The sequence below is a fragment of the Ranitomeya imitator genome, chromosome 2, assembly GCF_032444005.1.
Source record: "Ranitomeya imitator isolate aRanImi1 chromosome 2, aRanImi1.pri, whole genome shotgun sequence".
Classification (NCBI taxonomy): domain Eukaryota; kingdom Metazoa; phylum Chordata; class Amphibia; order Anura; family Dendrobatidae; genus Ranitomeya; species Ranitomeya imitator.
The window spans coordinates 806,827,141-806,843,427 of record NC_091283.1 but is presented as its reverse complement, the minus strand read 5'-3'; the positions used below and the strand labels follow the sequence as shown (position 1 = coordinate 806,843,427).

The 16,287-nt window shown below is 40.5% G+C and overlaps 1 protein-coding gene across 5 annotated transcripts in view; it reads right to left on the bottom strand.

Moving 5' to 3' along the window:
* Positions 1 to 16,287, bottom strand: part of LOC138665881 (heparan sulfate glucosamine 3-O-sulfotransferase 1-like) — a 205,307-nt gene that overhangs the window by 154,113 nt on the left and 34,907 nt on the right. For 3 of the 5 annotated variants that reach the window (XM_069753821.1, XM_069753822.1, XM_069753820.1), the window contains one exon: positions 11,530 to 11,713. The exons of 1 other annotated variant lie outside the window; for it this stretch is intronic. In XM_069753821.1, coding sequence (XP_069609922.1) covers positions 11,530 to 11,602 — 73 coding nt within the window. In that variant the 5' untranslated portion in view covers positions 11,603 to 11,713. Of the gene's footprint in view, positions 1 to 10,768; positions 11,052 to 11,529; positions 11,714 to 16,287 lie in introns of all 5 variants that reach the window. One more of the 5 variants, XM_069753824.1, reaches the window with a different exon arrangement.

The following is a 16,287-nucleotide window of genomic DNA, read 5'->3' as shown; positions in this document are numbered from 1 at the left end:
AGAGAGAGACACACAGGGACAGAGAGAGAGACAGAGAGAGACACAGACACAGAGAGACACACAGGGAGTGAGACACAGAGAGAGACAGAGAGACACACACAGGGACAGAGACACAGAGAGAGAGACAGAGAGAGACACACAGGGACAGAGACACAGAGAGAGAGACACACACAGGGACAGAGAGAGACACAGAGAGACAGAGAGAGACACAGAGACACAGAGAAACACACAGGGACAGAGACACAGAGAGAGACAGAGGCAGAGAGAGAGACAGAGAGAGACACACACAGGGAGTGAGACAGAGAGAGACACACACAGGGAGTGAGACAGAGAGAGAGACAGAGAGAGACACACACAGGGACAGAGAGAGACAGAGAGAGACACACAGGGAGTGAGACATAGAGAGAGACAGAGAGAGACACGCACAGGGACAGAGACACAGAGAGACAGACAGAGAGAGACACACACAGGGAGTGAGACAGAGAGAGAGACAGAGAGAGACACACAGGGAGTGAGACAGAGAGAAAGACACACACAGGGACAGAGACAGACAGATTTCCATATATGTAATGTATACATATGATATGACTGATCATACAAGGTATGACAATCCGCCAGATGCCACAACTGCAGGGCATTGTGGGGAATCCTGCGCGGACATGTAAAAAGACATTGGCCCACTCACTGATTTTTCAGCAGTGTGAGAAATGATTTTTTTTTCTTGCAAATCTAATCACACAATTTTTTACATTTATTATATATATACACCTGCATACAATCACACACATAAATTCTTATACTTTATCTGTGGTAGACTATAAATTAGGCGAGGGCAACAATACCACTGGGTGCTCACATGCATCTACCTCCAGGGGACGGCATACTGAGCCTTGGCTTAGCTGTGTCTGCAGCAAATAATCACCAATCACATTACTTGAGGTGGGAGAGAAAAAATGTCTACCATTAATGAAGAGGGAGCACATTCCGACATTATTATATGGCATTGCAGAAAAAACTTGCAGCATGTGGCCCAATGGTTGGTAGAACATACATGTCCCTACTTAGCTCAATGCATCCTAAGATATGTGGCAACCCAGTGGCTGTGATCGGGTTGGCAGCCTTTATTCTGATGCCACCTATTGAGGCAGAGAATACATGGACATATATGCTTTTTTATATTTTGAATAGATTTGAGGGCAAGAATACTTTGCTTCCCATCTGATACCTTCATAGAAATCTTTCATTTTAAGATTCATTCAATCATCTCTGGTAAATCAATTCTTGATTTAAGCAAGTAATGGAGCAGAAAACTAATAGTTTTTTTGTGTCAGACGTTACTTTTTACAGTGTCTTTAGTGCTTATCAATATTTATGGAGCTGCTATTAAATTAGAGCACACAGATGTATTCTATAAATCGGCGGTAACAAGATTTTCTGACTGAAGTCGCCCAATTCATTTTCATATAATAGAATAGTCAAGAATTAACCTTTTAAAACTATAATGTATAATATGTGGATTTCAATTGGCATTTTTTTTTGTATTTTTCTTTTTTTTTCGGAGAGCCTCGGTGGTTTGCAGTCAGTGATGTTGGATTATACTACGTAAGATCACTGACTGCAATCTGTACATGAAATACTGACGTTGATGGACCAGGAATTTGCTCATTTCTAATTAATCATATATATATTCAAGTGTATATGTGTACATATATACGGTATGTGTATTTTGTATACTGCAATACGTTAACATTTGTACAAATCCTTTGGGAAAGTTTCAAAATGCTTGTAAATACGAACTACCACCATTACTGGCTATGACGCTGTACCTGTAACCCAAGCTGAGAAGTTTTAAAAAAAACAGAGAAGCTTTGTAAGGCTATGTTCTCATGTAATGTTTCTGTAGCATTTTTTGCAGCGCTTTTTTATGCAAATTAAAAGTTTCTTGTTACAGTACCAGCAAAAAGCTTTGAGATTTCAGATTTCAGCTTTTATTTTACTTATTCGAAATCTGCAGCTACTCAATTCTTCTAGCATTTTTGATCGTGTTTTTGCAGGGCTTTTCACCTATAGAACGCAATGACAAAGGGGAAAAAAATGCTGCCAAAAATTGCAAACATTTTTCGGGTGTTTTTGGTGATTAAAATTAACGGTGGTGGGGGGACATAGGAGATTTGCAAGGTCTTCCCCAAGATTGGTAGGTCTCCCCTTTTCCTACGAGCCTCCTGATCACATCAGGAAAGTTGGCAAGCATGTAATAATCCCTTTAACCCCTTAACGACCGGCGATGTGCCTTTTAACGGCGGCAGTTAAGGGTACTTATTCCTCAGCGCTACTTTTAAACAGGGTAAAGCGCCCTTCAGCATCGGAAAATCTCCAGGTTTTCGGCTACTGGGGGTAGCTGAGACCCCAAAGAGCATAATTCGGGTCAGTTTTTACTGTCCCCAGTCTTGTGATTGCCGTTATTCACGGGCGATTCAGTTTTCCATTCATTTCGCTCTCCTCTGATATGATAAGTCCACTAGTAGTTAGAGCAATGAAATGGCTTTTGGATAAATACATAGCTCAATATATGCGGCAAGTAAGAGCGTAACCATAGTGGTTGCAGGTGTTGCAGTCGCACCCAGGGCCGGTCAAGGGGTCCAATCTGGCCCATAAGAGAAGACCAATACTAAAGACCTGGGATAGTTGGGTCCCTGTTGGAAATTTTGCACTGGGGCCCTCAAGGCTCAAGTTAGACCACTGGTGGCAACTTCTATCCTCCTAATCCTTGTGGCCTGAGCTCTAGTCCAAGTAGCACAGGAGAGTTATTTGTATTTTATGGCAAAATGTGACAGGAAACATTACTATATAACAAAATGAATAGTCAGACTTTACTGGATCAATTCGAGGCCTCCGTCCTAGTTTGCTAATGGTTACATGAACTCTGCACACCACATTACATAACCACCCCAAAGCTGCCGCGGGGTCTGACAACCATGTAGATAACTTATAGCAATAGCCTATTTAAAATAGAAGGTGAGGGACTAGAGGACCGAGCCCGAATGCGTAAAACAAGCAAATGATCCATAGAGGGAATACACTTTGCTCCATGTTCATCAGTTTTCCTGCGCAGATTAGGTAATTCTGTTTCAGTTCTAATGAAACACGCTGCACAAAACTACTGAGAGCCACTTAGGAGATTCTCAAATGCCCAATACCTGTAGTGGGGGAAGTATGCGGAAATACGTACTCCAGCAAATTTATCAGGTACAAGTCATTAATAGAAAGTCATGGATATTTCCTTAGGAGTTTATTTTAATAGAAATTTTCCCCAGCTGAATTTTTTTGTTTTCCTATAACTGGAATTAGTGAACAAAAGGAAAATGCGCTACTACGGACCCCAAATGTGAGAAGGAAGGGGGCAATACAAGCTAATAGAAGCCATAACACTTCAAATTATATGCGTATATGAGCTGTGGATAAAATTTCTTCAGCGTAGGTCAATCTACACTGCAATTTTAGAGCAATTTCTGGATGAGACTTCATAAAACCTCATACACAATGCTAGTGTTGCAATGTGTTTGAAAGCTCCCCGAAATATTTGTCCTGTGTGCATACATTTACTGAGGTTCACCGCTGCCTCTCACTTCTGCATTGGCAAGTGTTGTATCGACAGTCCCTGCCATGACATATCGATGTCCAGCAAGCTTCGTGCATCCCATTCCAATGAACGTCATCAGCATTGATCATCTCCCAGTGTGGAACTGAAAAACCTTATTAAAAGGGTTGTCCAGGTTTGGGATAAAAGTCTGCAGTCACTCTGGGTGACTACAGACTTCCAAACCCTGACAGCGTGCGCTCATTTTCATGAGTGTTCAGTGCCGGCAATGAGAGCAAGCAGTCACGTGACTGCAAGTATGCAATTTGCATACTTCAGCAAACAAGAAAAGGGTAGCATGCACAAAGGAAGGGATCACCATGAAAATTGTAGCAAAATATAACAATTGTATTATTACACCACACAAAAACACTACAAAAAATAGTTGAAAACAATTAAAATTGCACTATGGCGTACAAAAAATGAAAACAAGACCCAAAATAAGGTCAAACCACAGTGTCCCCCTATATATATAAGCTGCCTGGTGAGTCCATATGCAAGAGGTCTGCTGAAGGAATAACAATACCCTAGTAACAAGGACCCCTATTGAGAATGGCTTTGACAAGATGAAACGTCCTATACTACCTGATGGAATAAATCAGGCCTCCAAGGCAGCGTTCCTGGAAATGATAACAGGACCAAATAGAAGATAGCACAAATGCATTTGTGCCCGGTGTTTACCCCCCATTTGTGCTATCTTCTATTTGGTCCTGTTATCATTTCCAGGAACGCTGCCTTGGAGGCCTGATTTATTCCATCAGGTAGTATAGGACGTTTCATCTTGTCAAAGCCATTCTCAATAGGGGTCCTTGTTACTAGGGTATTGTTATTCCTTCAGCAGACCTCTTGCATATGGACTCACCAGGCAGCTTATATATATAGGGGGACACTGTGGTTTGACCTTATTTTGGGTCTTGTTTTCATTTTTTGTACGCCATAGTGCAATTTTAATTGTTTTCAACTATTTTTTGTAGTGTTTTTGTGTGGTGTAATAATAAAATTGTTATATTTTGCTACAATTTTCATGGTGATCCCTTCCTTTGTGCATGCTACTCTTTTCTTGTTTGCTGTACTATGTATCTGTAGCATGCTTTAGGTGATCCCTGGCGTCGGTGCCTGCCTACACTTTGTTGTTTATACAATTTGCATACTTATGACACATTCTGACTAGACTTGTATTGATCAAACCCGAGCAAGTCTAGTCGGCAAGTGACCGCATGTATGGAAATTGCATACTTGCAGTCATGTGACAGCTTGCTCTCACAGTCAGTACTGGAAAATCTTGACAGAATGCAGTATGCACACTGTGAGGATTTATAAATCTGAGGTCACAGAGTGACTGATTCTTTAGGATTACAAAAAGATTTATTTTTACAGCTCTCAGGACGTGTCCTGGAATTTGTAGGGAGTGCCTTTAAGAGTGCATCTCCAAATTACATCACTTGCCATATTCGAAAAGTATTCTGTTCTCACTTGGCAACAGTGTTTGTATTTGTTTAGAGGTTTGGTTTTGGAGTATACAACAGCTGCAGGCTTATACAGTGGAGGACTGTATAGAGCAGGTAGTAGACTTGTTGTGTTCATTTTTAGAGCTTTTCTATTCTGTACTTTAATATCCTTCTGGTTTGCTTCTGGTCATTTTTTTCTCATGTTATCCTCCTGTTTGTGATGATGCAGATAATAGTTGCTTTATGTCCCAAGTAAAGTAGAACAGTTCACTCTCCCACAATGTCAGAGTGCTGAGTATTCTTCAGAAAGCCAAAATCTACAACACTTGCATGGTGTTCATCAGTCTGAATAGAGCCGATGATCCTTGAACTGTCCATTGGTCTTCTGATCCAAACTTGACAGCCTTATATATGTCTATGCGACTGTTGAGCTCGAGTTGGGAAACCTGTGGCCAGTCACTATGAATGTTGGCTAATTCAGGTACTTTATAGGAAGGTGTTTGTGCAAAAAAGGCTTAGTTCTCGGAATCTGTCAGATGGAATGTCACAAAACTTTCAACGACTAAGAGACCCCATTATCACTTCATAATGAACAGCCTTCAAGTTCTTACTAAAGTAATTTGGAAAGGGCCGTTACACCCACGGGACATTGGAGGATGAATTTGGGATTCCTGTTGAATGCAACTTGACCTCATTTGTTAGTAAATGCTGTGTTTGGCTATAAGTAAATTAATTAAAAATGACAAATATACAAAAAAAAAATCAAATAAATCATTTTACCCTTTGAGGGATAATAAAATATTAACAGTGTCAGGAAGAATGGATGTAATAATTGGAATGTAAGTTCTTGGAAAGGATACATAATTCATTAATGTATTCCAGGGATGAGAGTGTGAAGATTGCAATGCCATTCCTTTAAAATATCATACCTGTCACATTACACAAATATTCATACCAGACATATAATTATCTGGTAAGCCAAAATTTACATACAAAGGCAAAGGGATTCTCCATTTTCGACAATATTGACCTGTCAAGACACTTGACAACAAGAAAATCACAAAGTCTCCCACACATGGATCTACAGCTATCTGTGTAATCTGGAGAAACCTTTGCAGCTTGTCTTCAATTTCCCAGCAGGTGAAAATAGGAATTACACAGCACCAATTTAACTGCATTAATTTGATAATGCAGAATAAATCTGGCCCTCCAGAGGAAGAAATGCTCTTTGTAATACAGTGCCTACAAGTAGTATTCAACCCCCTGCAGATTTAGCAGGTTTACACATTTGGAATTAACTTGGCATTGTGACATTTGGACTGTAGATCAGCCTGGAAGTGTGAAATGCACTGCAGCAAAAAAGAATGTTATTTCTTTGTTTATTTTTTTTTTTAAATTGTGAAAAGTCTTTTCAGAGGGTCAATTATTATTCAACCCCTCAACCCACCAGAATTCTGTTTGGTTCCCCTAAAGTATTAAGAAGTAGTTCAGGCACAAAGAACAATGAGCTTCACATGTTTGGATTAATTATCTCTTTTTCCAGCCTTTTCTGACTATTTAAGACCCTCCCCAAACTTGTGAACAGCACTCATACATGGTCAACATGGGAAAGACAAAGGAGCATTCCAAGGCCATCAGAGACAAGATCGTGGAGGATCACAAGGCTGGCAAGGGGTACAAAACCCTTTCCAAGGAGTTGGGCCTACCTGTCTCCACTGTTGGGAGCATCATCCGTAAGTGGAAGGCTTATGGAACTACTGTTAGCCTTCCACTGCCTGGACAGCCTTTGAAAGTTTCCTCCCGTGCCGAGGCCAGGCTTGTCCAAAGAGTCAAGGCTAAATCAAGAACAACAAGGAAGGAGCTCCGGGAAGATCTCATGGCAGTGGGGACATTGGTTTCAGTCAATACCATAAGTAACGTACTCCACCGCAATGGTCTCCGTTCCAGACGAGCCCGTAAGGTACCTTTACTTTCAAAGCGTCATGTCAAGGCTCGTCTACAGTTTGCTCATGATCACTTGGAGGACTCTGAGACTGACTGGTTCAAGGTTCTCTGGTCTGATGAGACCAAGATCGAGATCTTTGGTGCCAACCACACACGTGACGTTTGGAGACTGGATGGCACTGCATACAACCCCAAGAATACCATCCCTACAGTCACGCATGGTGGTGGCAGCATCATGCTGTGGGGCTGTTTCTCAGCCAAGGGGCCTGGCCATCTGGTCCGCATCCATGGGAAGATGGATAGCACGGCCTACCTGGAGATTTTGGCTAAGAACCTCTGCTCCTCCATCAAGGATCTTAAGATGGGTCGTCATTTCATCTTCCAACAAGACAACGACCCAAAGCACACAGCCAAGAAAACCAAGGCCTGGTTCAAGAGGCAAAAAATCAAGGTGTTGCAGTGGCCTAGTCAGTCTCCTGACCTTAAACCAATTGAAAACTTGTGGAAGGAGCTCAAGATTAAAGTCCACATGAGACACCCAAAGAACCTAGATAACTTGGAGAAGATCTGCATGGAGAAGTGGGCCAAGATAACTCCAGAGACCTGCGCCGGCCTGATCAGGTCTTATAAAAGATGATTATTAGCTGTAATTGCAAACAAAGGTTATTCCACAAAATATTAAACCTAGGGGTTGAATAATAATTGACCCACACTTTTATGTTTAAAATTTATAAAAATTTAACTGAGCAACAAAACTTTTTGGTTTGTAAGATTTATGCATCTGTTAATAAATCCTGCTCTTGTTTGAAGTTTGAAGGCTCTAACTTATTTGCATCTTATTAAACCTGCTAAATCTGCAGGGGGTTGAATACTACTTGTAGGCACTGTAGGTCTACGCTGTGGTCAAGAATTGAGATCCCTGAATATTGGACCCTCCTGTATTAATTCAGAATTTTCTAACAGGGTATATGAAAATGGGTTTTCTAAGCCGGGAAAATCTTTCAAGTGTGGGATCCACTGTAACTTGGTGACACAGTCTTCTAAGAGAAGAAAGGATATGGCAATGTAAAATTACACGTGAAGTTACGTAACCCCTAGTATAGCAGTTTTCTGCACGATTCACCAACATGAAACAGATGGAAGTGGAATTGTATCATAATATTTTTTTTTTAACTGTTTTACTATGCAATATGTCCAGGATCTCACTCAGACAGATGCAGTTTATTACAATGTTATAATATAGTTAAAGGGGATGTTGTCCAACTTTGTCAACCGCATATAAATGACAACATGATGAGGTCCTGAAGCTGAAAGTCTCAAATCGACCATGGTAACGTTACGCTCCAGACAGGTAGCACATTAGAAAAATGCTGCTCAAAGGCATTGAATCTCATTTTGATTTTTTTGTGGCCCTGCTTTTACACATAACAGGGTATTTGCAATATTTGCATGTAAGAAAAAAAATCCAAGGTTACCCTGTTGCAAAATAGGAATGCGTGACGTACCTTTTTTTTCCAAATTTGCTGCAGATTTTATGAGGGATGTGGAGGGAAGATGCAGTGATAATCTGCATCAAAAATTGACTTGTTGCAGACTTTACAGTACATACGTCAGGACCCACGTGTACAAATTCTATAGTATGTAGATGAGAGTCGTATTAATCGCATCCACATGAATGGTGCTCTAACCCAACTTAGATTTTTCATGAGCAATTCCAATTTATCTGGACGTATACTAGTTTTTGAGCAGAAATTGGCTTAATGCACACAGAGTTTTTTGGAGCTTAAACTGAGCTGAAACTAAGAGGAGACTCTACAAATCTTCTTAAAAATTCTGAACTCCTTAAAACCTTGGAGGTTCTGCTCAGTTTCTCCTTTGAAAACTCAGCAAAGGCACTCCGTGTATATTATATAGTAGAGTAGAAACTCTTCAAATCATCTTCAAAAACTCAAAACCTGGGAGTTTCCACTTTGTTTCTTCTCCAGAAATGCAGCAAAAAGACTCTGTGTGCACATAGCTTCAAAGCACTGGCTTATTTTAAAAACTATAACGCTTAGTGTATGCGCACATGTAGTTCAAGAACAATCAGTTGTCTAGTGGAAACTTATTCAAGAAATGCTCCAGTTTTTTCATGAAACTTTGATATCTTTGGGTGAAAACATCATATATTTCGTGCTTTAAATTGCTTGACCAATAAGTGCTTAGTATTATATTGAATTGGGTTTGAGGATCTGAACCCCACTCATGTGCCAGGTCATCCAGGAAGTCCTGCTTATTTTCTAACTTTGCTTGACTCACTCCTGTTGACTTTAAGTGAAAAGAGTGGGCGACTGTCACTCCAATCAAACCGGACACAGGGAATCCTGGTTCTTATGGTCAGACATAGAACCTCTCAGCAATCTGACACTTATAGCCTATTCTGTGGACAGGAGATAACAGTCTGGGGTAACCAACAGTAAGATCAATTCACAAAACCCAGTACAACGGCCATTTTTGTAATCCGTGGTCCTGGATTAGCGCTCCGAAAACACCATACTACCTGATGCAGCTTTTTCATGAGCTAACCTTCCTAGACAGACCATATTTTGTGTCTTTATGCCATTATTTATTATTTCAGTTATTTAATTTATTATTCTTTTCTTATTTAGCGCCATCTTATTTGGTAGCTCTTTACATACTTTACCATTTCTGTTACCAATGGGGCTCCCAATCTAGATCATCAGAATGTCTTTGAAATGTGTGAGGAAACCTGAGAACCTGAAGGAAAACCAACACAAACACAGGAAGAACATACAAACTCCTCGGAGATGTTGTCCTTGGTGGGTTTGGAATCCAGGACAGGAGCCCAGTGCTAGCCACTGAGCCACTGTGCTGCCCTATTGAGCAACCATGCTTCCTAATTATTGTCTATATGCCATGTTATGATGTCCTTAGTGCGACATTCTCTTTTAACTTGTCTGACAAACTTGGGACAATGAGAAATAGTTTTGCCTGAGACGATAATACGATTGACACTCAAAAATCCTGATAGATGTTCAGTGGAAGGATTCACGTTTATCCGCAGTAATAAGAGTACAAGATTACAGCACAAAGAGTTATGCAAATTTTAATGGGCGATCAGCATGAGGTTAGAATCCACATTGTCATAAATGGTCAACTTTTCAATGAAGTATCTGCATCCAACTCCATGGAGACATGTGTACATACCCATGCTGCTTTACTCAGGCCATGGCAAAGGTCCATGGATGGATGTAGACATTAGCCATCTATGACACTGTGGATTCTTACCTCAAGCTTATCTCCCAATAAGTTCATTTCATTTGAATCATTATGTATGCAGTGGTCTCCTACTCAATATATAACTTGCTGACACCAAAGGCTCTTAACCTCCCCCCAAAGTGAATGGAGAAAAAAAATATGAAAAGAGCAAGTTGAATTTCAAATCCCGATACTTTTGCTTTCTGGACTCTTAAAAGATGCCTGATGGTGCCCTTCTGACATTTTCATATTGAAAAACACACATATGCTCTGTTGAACCCATTGTTCATCTGTGAGGTGGGGGTGGAGTAGATGGGTCCACGTGGAATAGTTGTTATTTTAAGCCATCTATAGTGTATGGGAACCTTTATATTGCGGACTATTTACACCAATCAAGGATTCTGGCTTAAATGTTTGTTATACAATATAAAGAAGTTGACATAAATACGGTAGATGCCATTAAATTCTAATTTCTAACTACCTCTTGATATAATCTATCCATCCAGCTACATACAAAGACAAGCCGCAGATGCATCTGAAGGACACTGTAGTAGTGGACAAGGAAGACTGCTCCGCAGAATCTGTTCTTACATGGAGCAGAGTTGATGATAATTGTATATGACGTGGAAACAGACTTCTGGTGTCCTCGAAAGAAAACCTGAAAGTCATTATTAAACAAATGTAGTGCCAAATTCCAGCCAATTGCAACCAGGAGAAGTTATTTTCAAGATTTTCATACAGGAACATTCGACAATCATTGGCAACTGGAATGCAAAACCGAAAAAAGAGGCACTTCACATTTTTTAATACTTTGTAATTACACATTACAAACAAATAAAAACTGATAATTGTTTTAATATGTACATATTAATGTTCTAGATCAAAACTCATCTATATGGTGTTGTATCAGATTCATAAGGAAACAATGGAGGTATGTGCCATTGACTGATGGAGAGATTCACCCCATACAGGCTTCTAGAAGAGAATAGCTCTAATGCATTGCTCAACGGCGGCACTGTATGGAGTCAGTCAACCCAACATATACCAGGGGACTCAACTGGGTTGGCTCATCTTATTTGACTTTTGGTGGCATCAGAAGGGGGCTATACAATATTAGACAGGCGGTTTAAAGGGAACCTGTCACCAGGTCTTCCCAATATAAAAAGTAGGACATTAACCTTTAAGCCCTCTTTTGCATGTCGCCAAATGCAAGTCACAAGAAAGACTTTTAATTATACTCACACATACTGCGGTCCGGTCCGATGGGCCCCTCTGGTCCTGATCCATCACCTCCTCTCTTCCTACAATCTTCCATCCTCCTTCCCTGCTTCGCGGGGATGACGCATCCTATGTCATCCACAGATTCGTCCACCTCGCTCCTGCGCAGGCGTACTTCTCTCTGATCTTCGGAGGGCACAGCAAGGTACTGTAGTGCAACGGGAAAGGATTAAATAGTGCTGATAACCCGTAGGTAAAGCCGCCACAAGCACACAAAGCAAGGAAGGAGGAAGGTGCTGGTAAGAAGAGAGGAGGCAGCAGATCAAGACCAGGGATATGTATAGGACCAGACTGCAGTTTATGCGAGTATCATAAAAAGTCTCTTTTGTGCCCTGCATCGGGAATTGGGGACAAACATACGGCATACTAGAATGCTACAAAAGGGGGCATAAAGGTGTAGGCTGTTGTTTATATAAGAAAAACCTGTAACACGTTCCCTTTAAATGTTAGCCGTGTATATCTCCATAACACTATTCACCTTCTGGCTGTATAATATAAAGCCACATGCACCCATGTGCATGAACCCATATTGTATCATTTTGCTGTTACTAATTAACAATTTAGCCATTGTGGAAATTAATATTTAAAATATCCTTTAACGGAAAGGTTTCAGTCACCATTTAGTCACTGCTTTCAATGTGTAGGACTGACATGAACAGCGTGTAATAATGCTCTGTATGCAAGTTTTTTAATGGCAGTATAAGTGAGGGATAGATCTACAGCTCTGCATTTCAGCTGCATTAATAAGCAGCCTTCAAACCGACTTAATGGATGAAAATTAGGTCAATCTTTGGTGCAAAGGATCTAAAAGCACTCATTTTCACATAGCAGCTTCTCAAAGAACATGCTAAACAAGTCGCAGGGAAATCAATGCCTTAAAAAGATAGTAACATTTTATTTCATCAGCGCAAGAATTCATGTATACCCAAATAAAATCAGTGGAGTTTAGTCTAGTTATACAGTTCATCAGCTAAGAAATACCTGAAGTCTTTCAGCCTGGTAAAATATCAATAATGATACATATTAATAATAATAATAACAATAATAATAATAACAACAACATAAAGTGGCTTGTGAGAGTATTTACACCACTTGGAATTTTTGAGTTTTGCTACCTCACAACCTGGAATTTCATGTTGTTTTTTTTTAGGCTTTGCATTAGTTCATGTAAAGAACACGCCTACAATTGTGAATATTTGGTTTTCCTTATATTGCGAAACGAACAACAAATATGACAATATAACTGAAAACTTCAGTGTGCATAACTATTCACCCCCCTAAAGTCAATACTTTGCAGAGCCTTCTTTTGTGCCAATTACAGCTGCAAGTCGCTTTGGATAAGTCTCTGTGAGCTTTCCACATCTTGAAACTAGGGTCATTGTCTTATTGGAAGGTGAAACTCAATCCCAATCTCCAATCACTTACAGACTGAAGCAGGTTTCCCTCAAGAATATCTCTGTATTTTGCACCTTCCATCTTCCCCCTCAATTCAGACCATTTCCTATGTCCCTGATGCCAAGAAACACAGCATGATGCTGCCACCACCATATTTCACTGTGGGGATGGTGTTCTTGGAATGATGAGCTTTGTTGGTTTGGCGTCAGACCTAGCGTTTGCCTTGGTGGCTAAAACGTTCAATATTGGTCTCCTCTGACCACAGCACCTTCCTCCATACATTTGGGGAGTCTCACACATGTCTTTTGGCAAACTCAAAATGAGACTTAAAATTTGTGCATGTAAGTAAAGGCTTTTTTTCTGCACACTCTTCCATAAAGGCCGACTTTATGAAGTGTACGGCTTATTGTAATCATATGGACAGATACTCCAGTCTCTGATTGGGAACTCTGCAGCTCCTTCAGGGTTATCTTTGGTCTCTGTGCTGCCTCTCTGATTAATTGATTAATGTGCTCTTTGCCCTGGCTGAGAGTTTTGGTGGGTGGCCCTCTTTTGACAGGTTTGTTGTGGTACCATGTTTTTTCTTGATGATAATGGATGTAGTGGTGCTCTGGAAGATCCGCAGAGATTAGAATATTTTTCTATAACCCAACCCTGACTTGTACTTCTCAACAACTTTGTCTCTGACTTGTTTGGAGATCTCACTGGTCTTTATGTTGTTTACTTAATGGTGTTGCAGCCTCTGTGGCCTTTCAGAAAAGGGAAAGTGTATATACTGACAGCCATGTGACACTTAGATTGCACACTGGGGACGTCCTGTCACTGAGCATGTGATGAAGTTTTGAATGTAACTGTGGACCCTAAAAATTTCTGGTTCAAGCATAGCAAATTGAGGTAAATACATATTCACATGCCAATTTTTAGTTATTTGATTCCATACATTTATTAATTTATGCCTATATTTTTCTCACGTCACCAACTTAAGACTATTTAGTGCACTGCTGACGCATCACACACAAATCGGATTACAAAAATTTTGAAACACAGGTTGTCATGTTACAAAATAGGTAAAAAGCCAAGGACATGAATACTTTTTCAAGCCACTGTAAACCCTTACATGACCAAGGATCATTAATGGGTTAAGGAGAAATTATATGTATTTATTATGAGAAAAATTACCGTAAGTACACTCTTTTTGAATTATATGGTTTTGCACCAGGAAACAACATCTAGTCCTTAGATGGTCTTAAAATTAGGTAAATAGCACCATAGATGTACAACATGACAAATTAAATAGTGACATGGTCTATTAAAGCAAAAGTATAGTCAGTTTTCTGGTCTGGATCATTAATGTGTGTGACAAAATGCCGCAGAAAAAAATATACCAGCAGTGATTTTGCAGAAATAGTTGTTTTAGCCCACCAATCTGGAAAAGGTAAGGCAATTTCCAAACAATTCGGAGTCCATTGGTCTACATTGAGAAAGTGGAAAACATTCAAGACAGTCGACAATCTTCGCAGGATGTCTAGACAATTTTAACCAAAAGGTCAGAATGTGCAATGCTCAGAGGAACTGCAAAAATCTCAAAGGGCTACAGCTTAGAATCTTAAAAATGTTCACAATACAATTTTAGTAAGACTAAAAAAGTGTGGCTTTTTTGGACTGGTCACCAGCAAAAAGTTTCTTCTTTCTAAACAAGTCATCACAGCATGGACAAGTCCACAAAGTTGCCACAAAAACCTCTCTGACATGTTTCTGTCAGAAGCAATGGCTATAATTAGCCCATATAACAACAAAATATACCCACTCACTATAACATATTGTATCAGGAGAAAAAAGAGCTCTACTAGGTATCTGTATTTAGTAAAAAATCCAAAATTTATTGCAAATACATACAAATATTAGACATACATTTAGACAGAAAAAATATATACAAAAAGACAGTACACCAAGGTGGACAAGACCCACCCTAAAACCCTAGTACCTAGGCGCCAAAATCGGCTATCCATAAGGTGCAATGTGCTGAAACAAACATAAGCATGTCTACCTACAAATGCCCCATCTTAAGTATAGCCCCCAATGGGGCAGAAATTATACTGTAGGGGGTGGACATACACTTACCAAAGGTAGGGGTAGGAGGATCAGAAGCAGGGTGTGGGTCTCCCTTGAGAAAGCGGTCTATAGGGACGCGAAACGCGCGTCGGGGGGCTTCTACACACACCCTGCTTCTGATCCTCCTACCTCTACCTTTGGTAAGTGTATGTCCACCCCCTACAGTATAATTTCTGCCCCATTGGGGGCTATACTTAAGATGGGGCATTTGTAGGTAGACATGCTTATCTATGTTTCAGCACATTGCACCTTATGGATAGCCGATTTTGGCGCCTAGGTACTAGGGTTTTAGGGTGGGTCTTGTCCACCTTGGTGTACTGTCTTTTTGCATATACCGTATATACTCGAGTATAAGCCGACCCGAGTATAAGCCGACCCCCCTAATTTTGCCACAAAAAACTGAGAAAACTTATTGACTCGAGTATAAGCCTAGAGTAGGAAATGCAGCAGCTACCGGTGAATTTCAAAAATAAAAATAGATGCTCCATACCGTTCATTATTGCCCCATAGATGCTCCATATACAACTGTGCTATATAGAATGCTCTGCACCTTTGATTATGGCCCCATAAATGCTCCTTATAATGTTGTGCCATATATGCTCTGCACCTTTGATTATGGCCCCATAAATGCTCCTTATAAAGCTGTGCCCCATATATGCTCTGCACCTTTATGGCCCCATAGGTGCTCCTTAGAATGCTGTGCCCCATATATGCTCTGCACCTTTATGGCCCCATAGGTGCTCCTTATAATGCTGTGCCCCATATATGCTCTGCACCTTTATGGCCCCATAGGTGCTCCTTAGAATGCTGTGCCCCATATATGCTCTGCACCTTTATGGCCCCATAGGTGCTCCTTATAATGCTGTGCCCCATATATGCTCTGCACCTTTATGGCCCCATAGGTGCTCCTTATAATGCTGTGCCCCATATATGCTCTGCACCTTTATGGCCCCATAGGTGCTCCTTAGAATGCTGTGCCCCATATATGCTCTGCACCTTTATGGCCCCATAGATGCTCCTTATAATGCTGTGCCCCATATATGCTCTGCACCTTTATGGCCCCATAGATGCTCCTTATAATGCTGTGCCCCATATATGCTCTGCACCTTTATGGCCCCATAGGTGCTCCTTATAATGCTGTGCCCCATATATGCTCTGCACCTTTATGGCCCCATAGATGCTCCTTATAATGCTGTGCCCCATATATGCTCTGCA